We start from the raw sequence: 16,285 nt of genomic DNA on the forward strand, positions 1-16,285 counted from the left end.
TAGAGGTTTTCTAAAAACTAATCACAACTAGTTTTTCTACAGATTATATATATAGTTGCTACGTAATTAAAAATAATGAAAATAAGATAACTCAGTATATAAAGTATATTTTAGTCAATAATTGTGCACAGATTAATGATATTTAGCCTACCTTTATCAGGATTTCATTACAAATAAATTATATTTGATTATATTTAGCTCATGATTGGTGGAAAAAAATATTTTCCTAGGTCAAAATAATTTTCAAATTTACACGTCCCACAGAAATACCTGCTACCTTTTTCTATTACCTTGCTTTACTTATTAGAAGGGAATTACCTTTAAACAAGCCAATGTAATCTGGTTTTATTGCACTTGTAACCCCACAAAACCTGCAAATAAAAATTCAACAGATTGCATGAAAATAAATGTATTACTTTGTGGTTTTTATTTATACACAGTGAATTATATATCTAAGAACCTTAGATAAAAATGACCAAGAAACTGGAACAATTTCAACCAGATAAAAATGTTGAAATGGTTTGACAGATTGTCAATCAGTGCCTTGAAGGTTCAAGACTTAGCTCATGCTGTAAGGGTGGAAATATATTGTTTGGCCACGTAATGTTGTCACTCAAGCACATTCCAATTTTGTACATTTACTATTCATCGTAAAATATGGCATTTAACCTCATGTTCACACCTAACAGGATGCAATCACTTTCATATGTCTATGAAGATCTGAAGTAAACAATTTGGAATAATATGAATCCTCAGCCTAAACAACCTACAAAGAAAGCTTGCCCATAAATAGGATGTTAAATTTGCAGATATATCATAGATGGCTGCCTTAACAGTGATCACAATGTTAGAGTGGTGTTGAGTGAAGTCTGATTCTTTGTGGTATAATGGAAACACTGGGGTTGTAGGGTTGTTCTGATAAGGATTAGAGCATTAAATCCAATAAATAAACTGCTAAGATCAGTTGAGAGCATCCCCATGTTTGAATCATTGACCCTTCTTCAGATCCTTTCTCCAGAGATGCTGCCTGACCCGCCGAGTTACTCCAGCCTTTTGTGTCTGTCTTCGGTTTACACCAGCATCTGCAGTTCCTCCAATCACAACACAAGAATCAAGTGTGATCAACTGTCATAAGCAATGGGGTCAGAACAATGAAATTCTCATTTCTCTAGCTTGACAAGCACAGTAAATAAAACAATATATAATAAACTATAATAAAATAAATTATGGTTATACCAGGTAATCATGTAAATACGCTCTTCTCAAGCTTACCCCCCTAGTCTAGTTCAGTGAAAAAACACTGACTCAAGCACTGAAACAACTAAACTTTATTTTTAGAATGAACAACAAATTCCCATATTCGATACCTAAACCACCATGGGTTTGAAGGTACACAAAAATGCTGGAGAAAATCAGCGGGTTTGATCCTTGTCTCTGCCTGGCCAAGCCCTTCAGCCTCGTGCAAGCAGACACACTCCAAAAGGTCACACAGTCCCAAGCGCCCCTCTAGAAGATCAACATCGATCTAAAATGGGGTTCCTTCCTACATGTATTGTTAAACAAGGTCTTTATCTTCAATGGTTTTGATCACAATTATCATCATTCATTAGCATTTGCACTTAATACTTTCAATAAATATGTTGGCACTTTCTCAAAGCTACTGAAACAATGAGAAAATAAAGTGAAGTAGAACAGTCATAAATCACAGAATGACAGAGGTGAATGAATGACCCTTGGGTGAATTTATTTTGATTTAGTCTGAAAAATGAAGTCTGTCAAAGAGTGAGAGCTTATGGTTTTTGCACAAGGCTAATTAATCATCTTTCATTCAAACACTGAAATATGATTGTCTGCAGAATTAGCTGCCAATCAATTGAAACCAGAACTCAATTGGGAATACTTTCATGAGGTAATAACATAGGAGTGATGTCACTTTGTTTGATTCTTTGTAGGGAAACATTTATTGAAACAGGAATATAAAAATCACCTGGTGACTTTTAATAAACCTTGTGTATAATTATTTTTGCACACCGCTGAGATAATTTGGTTGATTGATGAAGCAAACGTGTCCTTTCCTATCTGCACACCCTGTACTGGAGTTACCAAGATATATTTCCAATTACTTCACATTCAAAATCATGCCGTTTGTACAGTACAACAGTACTGAAAAATTGAATCCCGACGAGATAGCGAGATAAAAACTAGAGTGAAGGCGAGACATGCCTGCTTGGAAAATGTTCTACTATATTTCACCTGCATTAAAATTATATTGTTTGTCTCTCTAAACACTTGTCCTTAAAAGCCCCGTAAACATTGTGATTTTGATTTACACGAACAGCCCCATAATTGGTTTTCCCCTTGCAATGCCATGCTAATTTGTTGACTTATTTCAAGATCTCACAATTATGGCACCCGCGTTTGCAACTCCAACTCTTAACAGGGGCTGTGAATGGAACGTACGAACATTATACGTGGCTCTCTTCCAGCCATGGTAGACTGCTGCTGCTTCAATAATGGATGCTGCAATGATGGGAGTAGGGAAAGGAGTTCAGATGGGCCTGGGCAGGCTGGGGAAGAGTCGCACCCACCATATACATGCCCTGGCGGCAAAGGGACTACAGACATGCTCCAGTGAAGTATCTGCTTGTGTATGAAGCTGGAGTGACTTTCCTAATAAAGCAATATGCAGCAAACTATAAGATATGGCAGCGATCACCAGCATCACTCAGAAGCCAGGATGCTGGAAATGAGGGTGACCATAGCCTTCATGGATAAATGGAATACTTTATTGTCAATTGTGCCACCTTGCTTTCCTGCACAAGGTTTGCAAATAGCAGCCAATGTTACAAAGTTACAAAGTACGCCGGGTTCCCCTTTTTTCTCCTCGCCCTCCCCCTCCCCAAAAGCAGTTCCCCCCACCCCCCACGCCGAGTCCTTATTTTCCATTGTTCTTCCCCCTCCCTCACGGCGGTCCCCCCATGCCAGGTCCTCCATTGTACCAGATAAAGCACTCTGTGGCCACTGTATGCCAGTATTTGAGGTCTCAGGGGGGTCAATATTCTCAGTCAGAAACAAGAATATAGTTTAAATAACATGGCTTGAGAGGATATTGGGTTTGGTAAAGCTGTTTATTTAGTGAGCTAATAAGATCTGTCATTCTTCAGATCTCTGAAGTTAGCCAGATATAATTTTCCTGAGATGCACATTTTTTGATATTGGTTAGAGGCATTTTGTGTTTGCAACTCACTTTTCAATTGCCTCCCTGCGCTCTCTCATTGAAAGATAACTGTTGCCCTGTAATCCCAACAACTACTTCAAGAAAGCCTTGTTTTGTGACCCCTCTCTCCTGCCTGCCAAAGGAAGGAAGTGCTTCCACTTACTCTGTCAGGTCCCCTATCATTTTACAGATTGCAATAACATCTTCAATCAGGCTCCCCAATTAATATCTAAATGACCCTAGTGCTGATTGCTACAATTTTAGAATCCTGACAACTCCCTCATAAGACCCCTCTGCTTCCTCTGCAGTACAAGCTGCTCTACAACAGTGTGGTGACCAGAGCTGTACAAAGAACTCGAGGTATGATCTAATTAATGTTGTATACAGTTTTGACATAACGTCACTACTCTTATATTTGTTGCCTCAGCTAATAAAAGAGAGTGGTTTGTGTGTTTTAACCACATTAATAGTAAGATTAAACGAGAACTTACCAGTTTGAAGTTTGATCTGTATTTTATGAGAAGTTACGATGAGGGATTACGTGAAGAACCCCGCCACGACGCATGCGTGTCATTCTTCAAAGCAGCAGTGTGAAATCACAGATAACTGTAATGACTAAACATAGTAAGATTAGAGAAGAGATACCAGTTAAGTATATGATCAAGGGTGGGAGCGGAGGGCACGTAATCCCTCATCGTAACTCCTCATAAAATACAGATCAAACTTCAAACTGGTAAATTCTCATTTAATCTTACTATTTTACTTCGGAGTCATGTGAGTGACTACGTGAAGATTTTAAAGCTCTGTGATTGCATGCCGTGGAAACGAGTCCATGCATCACGTCTGCCTTGATGATTGTAGGGGGAATTGTGTTAACATAATTTGGACATGAATTCGACATTGAAATCATAAAATTTATTAACACAAATTTATAACCCCTTTTTATGGGTTTAAATTAATTTACATAACTTAAAATTGTTTCTGCAAACGTTCCAGGTTTCATTACTGGTTTATTGTAAAATAATTGGAATGTTTTTTCCCCCCCAGACCATCCTGCTGCCTTGAGGATTTGGTCCATTGGTACATCCAACTGTATCGCTGCCGATGTAGCTGCAGCCCTGGTGGAATGAGCTTTAAAAATATTAGTATCCACCCCAGCCTGTGTTAGCACCTGTTTCAGCCATCTTGAGATGGTCTGGACCGTCACTCTTTGTGTGGTTGCTAGTGGCTGACCAAAAGTGCCTTCTCATTGCCTCTTAGGATTTTCGTTTTCTCCATGTATAACGACAGATGTCTTACTATACACAGACGGTCATCTGTTTGGGTATGACCTAAATTGTATATTGAGGCCTGCTAATCCCTGTCTGTTCTGCTTACTAACTCATAGATATGAAACGTAATATTTTCTGTTGAGGAAGTCATGTTGTCCAGTCTTAGTTTATGCAGTGACTGTACCCTCTGTGCCGGGACCAATGCCATTAGCATGACTGTTTTTAATGTCAGTCTGTGTAGGGACAGAGCTGTTGCTGGAGACCAATTCCTGAGCATCTTCAGGATAATACTTACATCCCATATTTGGGAGTACCTGGTTCTTGGGGGATTAGTATTAAAAATTCCCCTCATAAGTTTTGTTACCAGTGGGTGAGTCCCAATAGAGTAACGCTCTGTCCCCTGCCATAGGTATGTCGATAGGGCACTTCTGGCGCAGTTGATGGCACTGTAACTGAGCCCCTCATCATAGTGGAGGCCTGCCAGATATTCCAGAACAGACGGGATGTACATGTCTCTGTAGGTGATGTTGTTTTTATGGCAGTTCATCGCCGACTTCCTGATATAGACCAGATACTGTTTTTTGGTTGACTGTCTTTGGGCCGCTGAGATCATGTTCACTGTTCGGTCCATCAGTCCCAGTTGTAGTAGAGGTGTTTTTAAAACTCTACAAATTAATAAGTTCAAATGTTTATGGCATGGGTGGCTATCCCTTGTTATGGGATGTAGCAATAAATCTGGTCTATGTGGGATGGTGATACATGGTTCTAATACCATGTTTAATACCACTGGGAACCATGGTTGAGTAGGTCAATCGGGTACTACCAATACCAGACGCAGAGTCTTGTTGTATTTTCCTTAATACCCGACTGATGAGGCAGGAAGGAGGGAATGCGTAAATAAACAATTTCCCCCCCAATGCAGCGAAAATGCATCTGTCGCCGCTGCCCCAGGGTCTGGTTCCCATGAAACATAATTTGATAACTGGTGGTTAAGTCTGGATGCGAATAGATCGATATCTGGTGTTCCATATTGCTGTAATATCAGCAAATACTTTTTTATTCAACATCCATTCGGTGTTTTCATTAAATTTGCGTGACCTGGTGTCTGCCACTAAATTTAGTCTTCCTGCTAGGTAAGTGGCTGATATCCAAATATCTCTCTGGAATACACCATTGCCAAATTGTATTAGCCAGATTATCACATGATGTCGATTTGTTTCCACCCATGTGGTTATGTATGCTACCACGGTGGTATTGTCTATCTGTAGTCTAACATGCTGGTGATATGATCCAGTACAATATGACTTTAGGCCATGGAATGCACCCAACATTTCCAGGTAGTTTATGTCCAGTGTGAGTAATAATGCTGCCTCCTGAGCAGTCCATCTACCTCCACGGTTGGTGATGGTATTGGTGGCTCCCCACCCAAGTGCACTGGCATCAGTTTGTAGTACCATGGAAGGGTTACTGACAATGATTGGATTGGAACAATGCCAGATGTTATCTATCCACCTTTTTATTTCATTTTAGCTTGATTGGTAGTTTCATAGGTCTATCAAAGTGACCTGCATTAATTTAGAGTGCTAGTATTTTTGCTCTCTGTAAGTTTTGGTAATGTAGAGGTCTAAATTGTGTGGCTGGAAAGGCAGCCACCATTTGCCAATTACTTTTGCTACCAATCTGATGGATGGTTTGCTGATGTCAATGAGGTTATTGCAAGCCTCTATTAAATCTCTAGCCTTTCCCTTAGGCAGAGTCACCGACATGTGAACCGAGTCAATGGTGAAACCCCCAAATAGTCCATAGTAGTGGAAGGCGTTAGTTTAGATTTAACTGGATGGATAATAAATCCCAGTTTTTCAAATAACTGTTTTGTGGCTGTTACAGTTTGTTTGGCCAATTCCAAAATTTTGCCCACAATGAGTATGTCATCTAAATATGCCATGACCATGTGTTTACCTTTCCGTAGAAACGATAGGGCTGGTTTCAAAATTTTTGTGAACAGCCTGGGGCTGATGACCCATTTGGTAGTGCTTTATACTGCCAGAGTTGCCCATCCAGTTGAATTTTAAGTAACATCTGTGGTCACCTCGTATAGGCACTGAATAGTAAGCATCTTTTAAATCGAAGCTGGCCATGAAGTAACCTTTCGAAATTAATTGTTAAGCAGTAACAAAGGTTTCCATTTTGTCAGAACTATGATGATGCGACAACTACCATCTTTTTTGTTTTTGATAAATATATTGGACACGAATTCTAATGGTTCGTGTTGAGTTTTCTCATTACACCATTTATGTAAAGCCGCTCCAGTTCAGCTTGCGCTTTTGATTTTCCTTTATCAGAAGGCACGAACATTCGGTTCGGTATATGTTGAACTGGAGGGCTGTACTTGTGTATAAACTCTATTGTATATCCCTGGATACTGCTTAAGATGTAAGTATCGGTTGTTAACATGCTCCATGCATTCAGAAGAGAATGTAGTCTCCCCCCCCCCCAACCTCCATGCTCCCTGTATTTGTAGGGAACCAGACCCACCTACCTCCATAGTTACCAGTGGCAGGTTTACTTCTTGTAGGTTCTTCGCTGCTGTTGTTGCGTTGGTGTCTGGATTTTTGGTTTGGTTGGCGTTGGAGGTCCCCGCATCTTCCAAGAAGGCCGGCCTGGGCCATGGCCTAAAAGACTCATGTTTTGAATACCGGGCCTTCGAGCTTTCACCAGTTCTGCTGGTGGGTGCGTAGGGTGCTGTCTTTGGCTGTAGTGTTTGTTGGAGTCCACTTTATTAGTCCAGTAGGTTCTCTTGTTCCTGCACCCCTTGCACACTTTTCTTTTCTTCTGTGGACCCCTCTTCCAGGTCAGCCCAGAACTGACCCGCAGTGCTCCCCTCTGATGAGGTAGAAGCACTGTGCAGCCCTTCAAGAGGTACTGCTGTGGGTTTATCATAGGGCCCACAGTGACCCGACTCCATCTCCCGAAGTCTGTCACATGGAGCAAATGCTCCACACACCGCTTCATCCGGCTCCAGCGCTCTCGGTCGCTGGCCGCCCGCGGTTGTTCAAAGTCGGACTCCTCTGAGTCCACGACCTTGTTTGTTTTTGTGCCTAGCCTTTCCGCCCAGATGCGTGGATCTGGCCGGTGCAGAGGCGACATCGGGCACAGCTGATCCCACTATCGGTGATCCGAGTGCCGCTGGCTGCTGCTGGCTGCCCGCTGCTCCGCGGTCCTCCCTCACCAGCTTTGTCCTTACTGCCCTGCCGTGGAGTGGATCTGGCCGGTGCGGAGGCGACATCAGGCACAGCTGATCCCATCTAGCCCACCAGCTTTGTCGCAGCCCGTTGGTTTTTCCACCTGTAATTAGCATGGAAAAACACAAAAAAGACCGTAGCTCTTACCTGCAGGTCCAGGTTAAAATTGTCGCTACGGAGGAACGCCGTTCCACCCCGTCTCCTGCCGTTTTCGACTTGTCCAGAAAGTCGACGGCCCCATTTGAATAGTCTCCCGCCCGGCCGTGGTGTTCTGGCCGGCGCGGGACCAAAAGTCGGCACAGCTGATCCCTTACAGGGCTTGTGCCTTCAGCTGCTGCTGGCTCCCGCAATTTCGCGGTCCTCCCCAACCAGCTTCACTCGCAGCACTTGTGGACACTATTTTGTCCAGCTCCCCCCCTGTGAAAAAACAGCGCGGGGACAAAAACTACCGCAGAATAAATTTCTTACCTGCAGGTCGCGGTTTCAAACTTACCGCTGCGGGGGAACGCTCCACCCCGCCTGACGTTTCGCAAGCGTGAAAGCGATATGACACGCATGCGTCGTGGCGGGACTCTTCACGTAGTCACTCACGTGACTCCGAAGTAAAATCATAGCCCTGCTCCCTTTGGAGACCATTAAGAATACTCCCATTTACTTTTTCTTCCTTTATTTTGTTGCATCTTTCTGAGTGTATTACCTTAATATGTTGTCTGAAAGCTAAATGAGTGTTGTTAATGCCAACATTGGAAAAGATTTCAAGATCTCAACCTTGGTAGATTTCAAGAAGCCTTGTAGCTCATTTCTAGGGGTAAAGGGTTTTCCACATCAAAGCACAAAGGCATTAGAAACACAAACCTTGTCAAACCAAAATCACTACTCCAACTTAACTTCTCTCAAACTTGCCTTCAGCAACAGGGAGGAACTTCAATTGTTTTTCAATAGTAAATCGAAAGAAGTACAACAAATACTGTGACATTGGCATTATTTTAGGGGTTACTGTTGTTTAAACATCAAGTAATTTAATTTCTTGGTTCAGTTTCATATATACTGTATATTGCAAAGAAATAAAGAAAGGTCTAAGAAAGCATAAAGCATTGAAGACTACAGCAGTGAAACAGTGGTACACTGAGTCTGCACCAACCATCTAGTTATACTGATCCTACACTAATCCCTGTTTTAAAATTCTCCCCACATTCTCATCAACTCCACCCAGATTCTGCCATTGACTTACACTCTCGAGTCAAATTATCTTGGCAAATTATCCTGCAATCTATATGTCAGGGATATGGTTAGAAACCAGAGCATCTGGCGGAAAACCCACACTGAAGTTGGACCCAAGTCTCTGGCACTGCGAGGCAGTGGAACTACTTTCTGCACCACTCTGCCACTTCCTGCCAAAGCAGCAGGATTTCAGAAATCTTGAGATGAATTTAAATTGAAAATGTATCTGCTTTACTGTCATCTTCAGATTAATAAATCATTTCAACTTGCCACTGTCAGTTCTGATTATTTTTTTTAACCCATATACTTTATCAGCTTCCCAATCAATTGTTATTTTTATGAAGTAAGATGTGTGAATTTCCAATGTGGCAAATAACAAAACATAAAATAACTCTGAGGTAGATGTTCTCTAGATATAATGACTTTCATAAGTATCTTCCTGACTTTTATTTCATGGATAATCTGATAAATGATCTTTTGAGGCTGAATAGCAGGTTCTGCTTTACGAGTTAAACAGCTCAATGTGAAAAATATTGCACTAATAATTGAGAGCACATACATTTCAGTAGCAGTAATTCAGTGTCTTTGGAAAGTAATGTGTGCTACTGAGAGGATTTACAAGGATCTTCATGAAGAAATTCAGAGAAAGTTATAAAAATTCCAGTGACCATTTTTTGGATCAGCAACCACTTTATTATTTCAGCAGAAACCAAATGGGATTAGAATTTGTTTAAGAAGGAACTGCAGATGCTGGTAAATCGAAGGTAGACAAAAGTGCTGGAGAAACTCAGCGGGTGCAGCAGCATCTATGGATCGAAGGAAATAGGCAACATTTCGGGCCGAAACCCTTCTTCAGACGTCATTGATGTCAAGAAAAAGGGTGTTAGAGTTAGCACTCTCTGGTGCTGAAGTATAGATCGAAGCAGTGCTTCAAGTTCCAAGGTATAAATATCACCAACAATTTGTCCTGGTACGACCACATTGACATGCAGCGCATGATGCAGCAGTGTAGTTAGTTGTTGCCTTACAGCGCTTACAGCGACAGAGACCCGGGTTTGATTCCAACTACCGGTGCTGTCTGTATGGAGTTTGTACGTTCACCCCGTGACCACATGGGTTCTCTCTAAGAACTTAGGTTTTCTCCCACACTCCAAAGATGTACAGGTTTATAGTTTAATTGACTCGGTATAAATATGAAATTGTCCCTAGTGTGTGTAGGATAATGTTAATGTGCGGAGATCACTGGTCAGTGAGGTCTTGGTTGGCTGAAGGGCCTGTTTTGGTGCTGTATCTCTGTAACTAAACTAAAACTAGACACCACAGCCACAAAAGCACACTAATGCATCTACTTACTTAGAAGATTAAGAACAATTGGGATGTCTGTACAGTCTCTTACTAAGTTATACTGTTGCACTGTAGGCAATCTATTGGAACATATTGCCAGTTTGGTTTGGTAACTGGTCTGCCCAAGATAACAAGAAATTGCAGAGTTGAAGATGTAGCCCAGTCCATCATGCAATCCACCCTCTCTGTTAATGAATCAATCTAAACTTCATACGCTCTTGGGAAAGCAGTCAACATAATCAACAATCAAGACCTTATACCTTCTCCCTTTACCCATCAGGCAGAAAATACAAATTTTGAAAGAACGTACCACCAGATTTAGGAAAAGCTTCTTCACCACTATTATCAGACTATTGAATGGATCACACATAAGCTAGGGTGTAGTACTGATCTCCCAACCTTTCTCTTTGTGGCCCTGCACATTTTTAATCTGCACTTGTATAAGGTAAAAAATTGACTAGATAGTGCACAAAACAAACTTTAAAAAATGTATCTTGGTGCACATTGCTAGAATAAACCGATACCAATGACTTCCGGATATAAACACAAGGATCGGTTTTGTCAATTTGTAATTTGAGTTTGCAACTTTACATTCAGGAGCGCTAACATGGATTTTAGTTCTGAAAATCATCAACATTACTAGACTGTAACTTTTACTGGACTCAAGGGCAAGTGTGCCGAGGCTGCCTGTAATGTACTTGTTTCAAACAGAATATAAATTTATGAAATTTAACACACTCAGTCGCAAAACAAGATGTGCATGGACTGATTTGAATGAGATTAGCTTTGATATACTCTGTAACTGGAGTCACGAGTGAATCCTCCAAAAGGAGTAAATGGCCATAGTAAGTGGAATGTAAGGAGAGATAGAAGCTGCCACATTGTGAACTTGTGAATGCTGGAAAATGAGATTAGGAGGCAGAGATCAGCCATGATTGAATGTCGGAGTAGACTCGATAGGCCGAATGGCCTAATTCTACTCCTATAATTTGTGAAATTGTGACAGTTTACAAGATTACCTTGCCTGTCACCCCCCCATCCCAAACACCACTTCACAAACTCTGCCTTCATTTTCACATGCCTTGATGTCAAATCTATGGTTATAGTCTCTGCTCAATTCCCATCTGAAAACTTGACAAAAGTGTACTTGTTGGACAACCTAATCATTTCTCCCACGGGCTGATTGTTCTATTCAACATCTTTGTTGTAACGTTTTGAGGACTGGGCCTGGTTCAGTAGTTACAAATGTTGTACAATCCATGGTCTTCCTAACCTATCTAGTGTATATGCTCTGTACACAGTGAAGGCAGTCTTGGCCGTTCATTATGTTGAAAGTGTACCTGAGCTCTAACATCCTCATAAGTGACCCAACTTTTTAATCGAATTGAAAATGGTTTTTACTTTCAATAAATTAATTAGCTTCTCCTGATGAGTGGGAAAAGCACAACATTTTTGATATCAAGCCATAGAGGAGCCATACCTTAGCTTTATCCCCACTCATTCCAACTAATTTATTTGGAGTAATATTTGGAATCTTACACATGACCATACCTGCCTGAGACTAGGAAAAGTAAATACAAATTTCAAGGCAGACACTAATCTTATGACTGGTAACTGAAGATTTATTGTTGATAGATGTGTTTTATGGCCAGACATTGGTTTGGATAATGCTGTCCCATACCTGCCACAGTTTTACACTAGTAAATACAAAATGTGAGGATGGTGACTTTAACAATACTCAGACTATGTGCTCCAGAGATACTGCCTTCTTTAAGGAGAGAAACAGAAAAAGAAAACAGAATTGTGATATACAGCTTCCCTATGTATATAAACATCAAATGTATGATATTGAAACATATTCAAACATGTTATTATTATTATATTTGTAGGAAAATTATATTAATCTCATTCACATTGCTACATATTGTTTGGATGTGTATGGTATTTGCTTATTATTAACTGAACATTAATGGCCCCAGAAATAAGCACATTGTGGTATTTATACATCATCAATTCCTTTGTTATTCTGTAGCAAAACAATTTTTTAATGTCTGAGAAATTAATGTATTTAGTACAAAATGTAATTATTGGCTAACAAAGTTTGCTGGACAAAATAGACAATAGCTAATAGACAATAGGCAATAGGTGCAGGAGCAGGCCCTTCGAGCCAGCACCTCCATTTAATGTGATCATGGCTGATCATCCACAATCAGTACCCCGTTCCTGCCTTCTCCCCATATCCTCTGACTCCGCTATTTTTAAGAGCCCTATCTAGCTCTCTCTTGAAAGCATCCAGAGAACCTGCCTCCACCGCCCTCTGATGGATGATAATAGTTGTCAAAATTATTACAGTATGACGAGTTGTCTAAGCAAAGTTGAATATTCTGCACAAGCCCCATAAAGCCTAAATCCTACGTTTAATAACTGCCTATTACCAATAGCTCTAAGGCGAGTAAAATAAGTAGATTCTGCTGCCAGGCTAATCCCAATGGACAGGAATTCAAAGGATGAAGTAACCCGTCGAACATAGATTATGGCATTTATATGGATGGGATTTACAACCACATAATGTTTTGACATAAGATCTTCCAGGAGCAAACCTGCATAATTATAATATTGTCATGTGTCTTTAGACCAGCTTCTTGGAGAGAAAATGTTGAAACTGCATTAATCATTGAACTCTTTATGTTTAATATATAACTACTCATCAAAGGGGAATAGAATAATGGAAATGTTACCAGGGAGTATTTTGATGTTCCATCTAATTTATGTTAACAGGTTGATATCTCTTGATGTTCTAAGCAGCAGGTCAAAGGCAAGTGTCATCTTCAAGCGTAGTGTTAACAGCAGGGGATAATTGAACTGGGGCGTGCAGGCAGAACCTTTATAGACAGTAATGAAATATTCAATTATTTGCAACTATGAATTTTGTCCTTGAGGTTTGTATTAACCTTGAGCACCATCACTATGACATCAGCAGGAGCAATGCACCTGATGTTGAAAGTTAAAGAATTTGACCATCAAACACAGAAAGTCATAATCTTCCTGAAATTGCTTGTTATTTAGAAGAAGCCACTAACCCCTTGTATTGTCAACTAGAAATCAGAGGAAAGTGGGAGTATAGCATTTTGTTTTGTAATGATAATAATATTACTGCACAGGTGAGCAGATTTGCAAGGAAAAACATCCTAGTTCAGCATTGCTATCTTTGGATATATAACTAATAATTCTGTATGTGTATGATTTGAAAATACAAACATCTAAATGACAATTTAACCCACCATTTATAAAGGCATAGTTTAAGCACAATTGTCATATATTTGTCAAGGGAAGCTTGTACCAGACTAGATTGATACTTTTTAAGGAGGTAATAAGGAAAGCTGATGTGGTTAACATTTAATTTAGTCTACAGTAATGTTACTGAAGGTCTTGCTGAAGGTATTGAAGGTTAAAAGGTATCATGCATCAGACTGAACAGTAGTGTAAAAAGCCCTAGGGATCCAAGGGCAAGTGACAGGTTGGATCCACATCAAAGTCAGTTACAGGAAACAAATGGCTATGGTCAACAGGAGTTTTAGTCACTGGAAGCCTTGATGCTTGTTTGCTGCTCTCACTCTGAGGTTCCAATATTCTACCATGCAATGTGTACTTCCTTACTCTGTCCTTTCCAAGTACGTGCCCAGCATTTCAACACCAATAACTCCATTCACAACATTTTTTTTGCCTTACGCTGTCAGAAGTCTTCTTACACTTTTTGGGGGATTGAGTTGAATAAAATTAGTTATTCAATAGACTTAAATGGTTTTTTTTTAAGTGCAATTTCATTTTAAAATGCACTGGGGTCGGTGGGGGAGCTGCAATGGCGGCAGCCCTGTCAGCAGCGCGTTAGTTTTTTTTTTAGTATGTTTTAAAGTATGTTTTTAATGGTTCTTTGTGTGTTTTATGTGGGGGGTGGTGTGGGGGGGTGAGGGGGAAACCGTTTCGGCCACCTCCTCCATGGAGAGGCGACTTTTTCCAGGTCGCCTCCCCCGTAGCCTAACAGCAAGGATCGGGCGGCCTTTCCCGGAGACGCGCCTGGGGCTTCAACGGCGGGCGCAGCGTGGACTCTCGGCGTGGAGCGGGTGAGCCCTCACTGGGGCTCGCTGGAGAGGAGCGCTCCGTTTCGCTGGCCCGGGGCAGCCTGAAGCCGCGGTCTGCACAGTTCCAGCTGGCGTGGCGTCTGCAGCCCGGGATCCCTCGTGGGGTACCCGGGGGAAGAATAAGCCATCACTGCTGGCCCGCGGCCAACTTCTACCGTGGGCGCGGTGGCGACTTACCATCACCCCTGGAGGGGAGTTTCGACCGCCGGCCCTGCGGTCTGCGGTGCTTCTGGCTGCGGCGCGGCGGGAACTTTAAACTTTAAATCTTCGACCACCGGCCTGCGGCCTACACCAACTTAAAGCCGCGGTCTCCAGTGGGGAAGAGCCGACTCTGGACTTACCTGGACTTGTACCTTGTCCTTTTACCATCTAGACGCCCGCAGCAACAGCTGCGGAGGGTTGAGGTCCCGACCACAGGGGAAAATGGAGGAGGACTGGCCAAATTATGTGCCTTCCACCACAGTGATGAATGCTGTGGTGGATGTTTATGTTAAATTTTTATTGTGTTTTTGTGTGTGTTCTTTATAATTGTACCGCTGCTGACATATTCATTTCACTTGCACTTATGTGCAATGTGACAAATAAACCCTATTGTATTGTATTGTATATTGAATTGATGCTAATGAATTAAAACACGAAAGGCACATCAAACTAGACATAAAAGTCTTATGTAGACTTATCTTTCAAATGAGGGTGGACACCTCCTAGATAAATGAATGGAATCAGGCTGCATATGCCACCATTACCTGGTGTAAACTCGAGGGATAAGCTGTGAAATGTACTTAGTATCCAGCCCATTAGCATATGAAATACCCCTAGATATTTCTACAGTTAGTCCAGGGGCAAAGGGTTGATGGGGAGGGGGAAGAAAGAGAGGATCAGATATCTAACCTTCTCCTCTGACTCTGAATAACCATTGAGTCTGGGCACATTTCCTAACATACTGGTCCTGTAAGTTCATAGAGGACAGCAGCCTTGGGAAGTGTAAGAGGTCTCATCCATTTTCTCTGCATACAGAACAAGTGGAGAACAAACGCTGTCATCAGATTGCTGGCCACAATGTCGAATGAACAAATGCTGGAAGAGAAAGTCATTGTCCCTGTGATAAGGCTGGAGATTTAGTTTTTAGTTTAGCTGAGAGATATTGCTTGAACACAGACCCTTCATTCCCTCGGCTGCATACCAACCATCTGCTCACACAAGTTCTATGTTATCCCATTTTCCCATACACTCACTGCACACTGGGGACAATTTTATAATGCCAATTAACCTAGAAAACTGCACATCTTTGAGATGTGGGAGGAAACCAGATTACCCTGGGGAAAACCCACGCGGTCATAGGAAGATCTCCTCACAGGCAGCACCCGAGGTGAGGATTGAACCCGGGTATCTTGCACTGTGAGGCAGCAGCTCTACCAATTGTGCTGCCATGCAACCTCAGTGTGTTCCTAGCACCAGGAGATACATAAGAGCCACAATGTCCCACAAGGATATTTTAATCCAATACTTTTGGAAGTTTTGAAAATGCAGTGTGATGTTTCTGATGTCCAACAGTATAGATGGTTTTTGAAAACTAACCTGTACTGAATGGACATTTATTTTAATTTTTGGCAGAATGTGTGACACGGGAGAAGGACTATTTACGTTTCAAACGAGAGAAGGGGAGGCAATTTATCTGAAGGTTCACTCCGCTGCGCTGGCCATAGCTGAGCAACATGAACAGATGCTACAGAAGGAGAAAAACTCACAGGTATGTGCAACTATTGATGTCTATTCACTGGTTAATGAGGGCGGACAAGGGACCCCGAGGATTATTCTTGTCTTCTTTCATTTACATTGTATCTCTTTCTG

General features: G+C 41.5%; 1 protein-coding gene across 2 annotated transcripts in view; it reads left to right on the forward strand.

The window, feature by feature from the left end:
- dok5 (docking protein 5) overlaps positions 1-16,285 on the forward strand; it is a 277,194-nt gene that overhangs the window by 185,803 nt on the left and 75,106 nt on the right. For both annotated transcript variants that reach the window (XM_033041578.1, XM_033041577.1), the window contains one exon: positions 16,049-16,184. In XM_033041578.1, the coding sequence (XP_032897469.1) occupies positions 16,049-16,184 (136 nt within the window). The remainder of the gene's footprint in view (positions 1-16,048; positions 16,185-16,285) is intronic.

This window comes from Amblyraja radiata, chromosome 23, assembly GCF_010909765.2.
Source record: "Amblyraja radiata isolate CabotCenter1 chromosome 23, sAmbRad1.1.pri, whole genome shotgun sequence".
Classification (NCBI taxonomy): Eukaryota; Metazoa; Chordata; class Chondrichthyes; order Rajiformes; family Rajidae; genus Amblyraja; species Amblyraja radiata.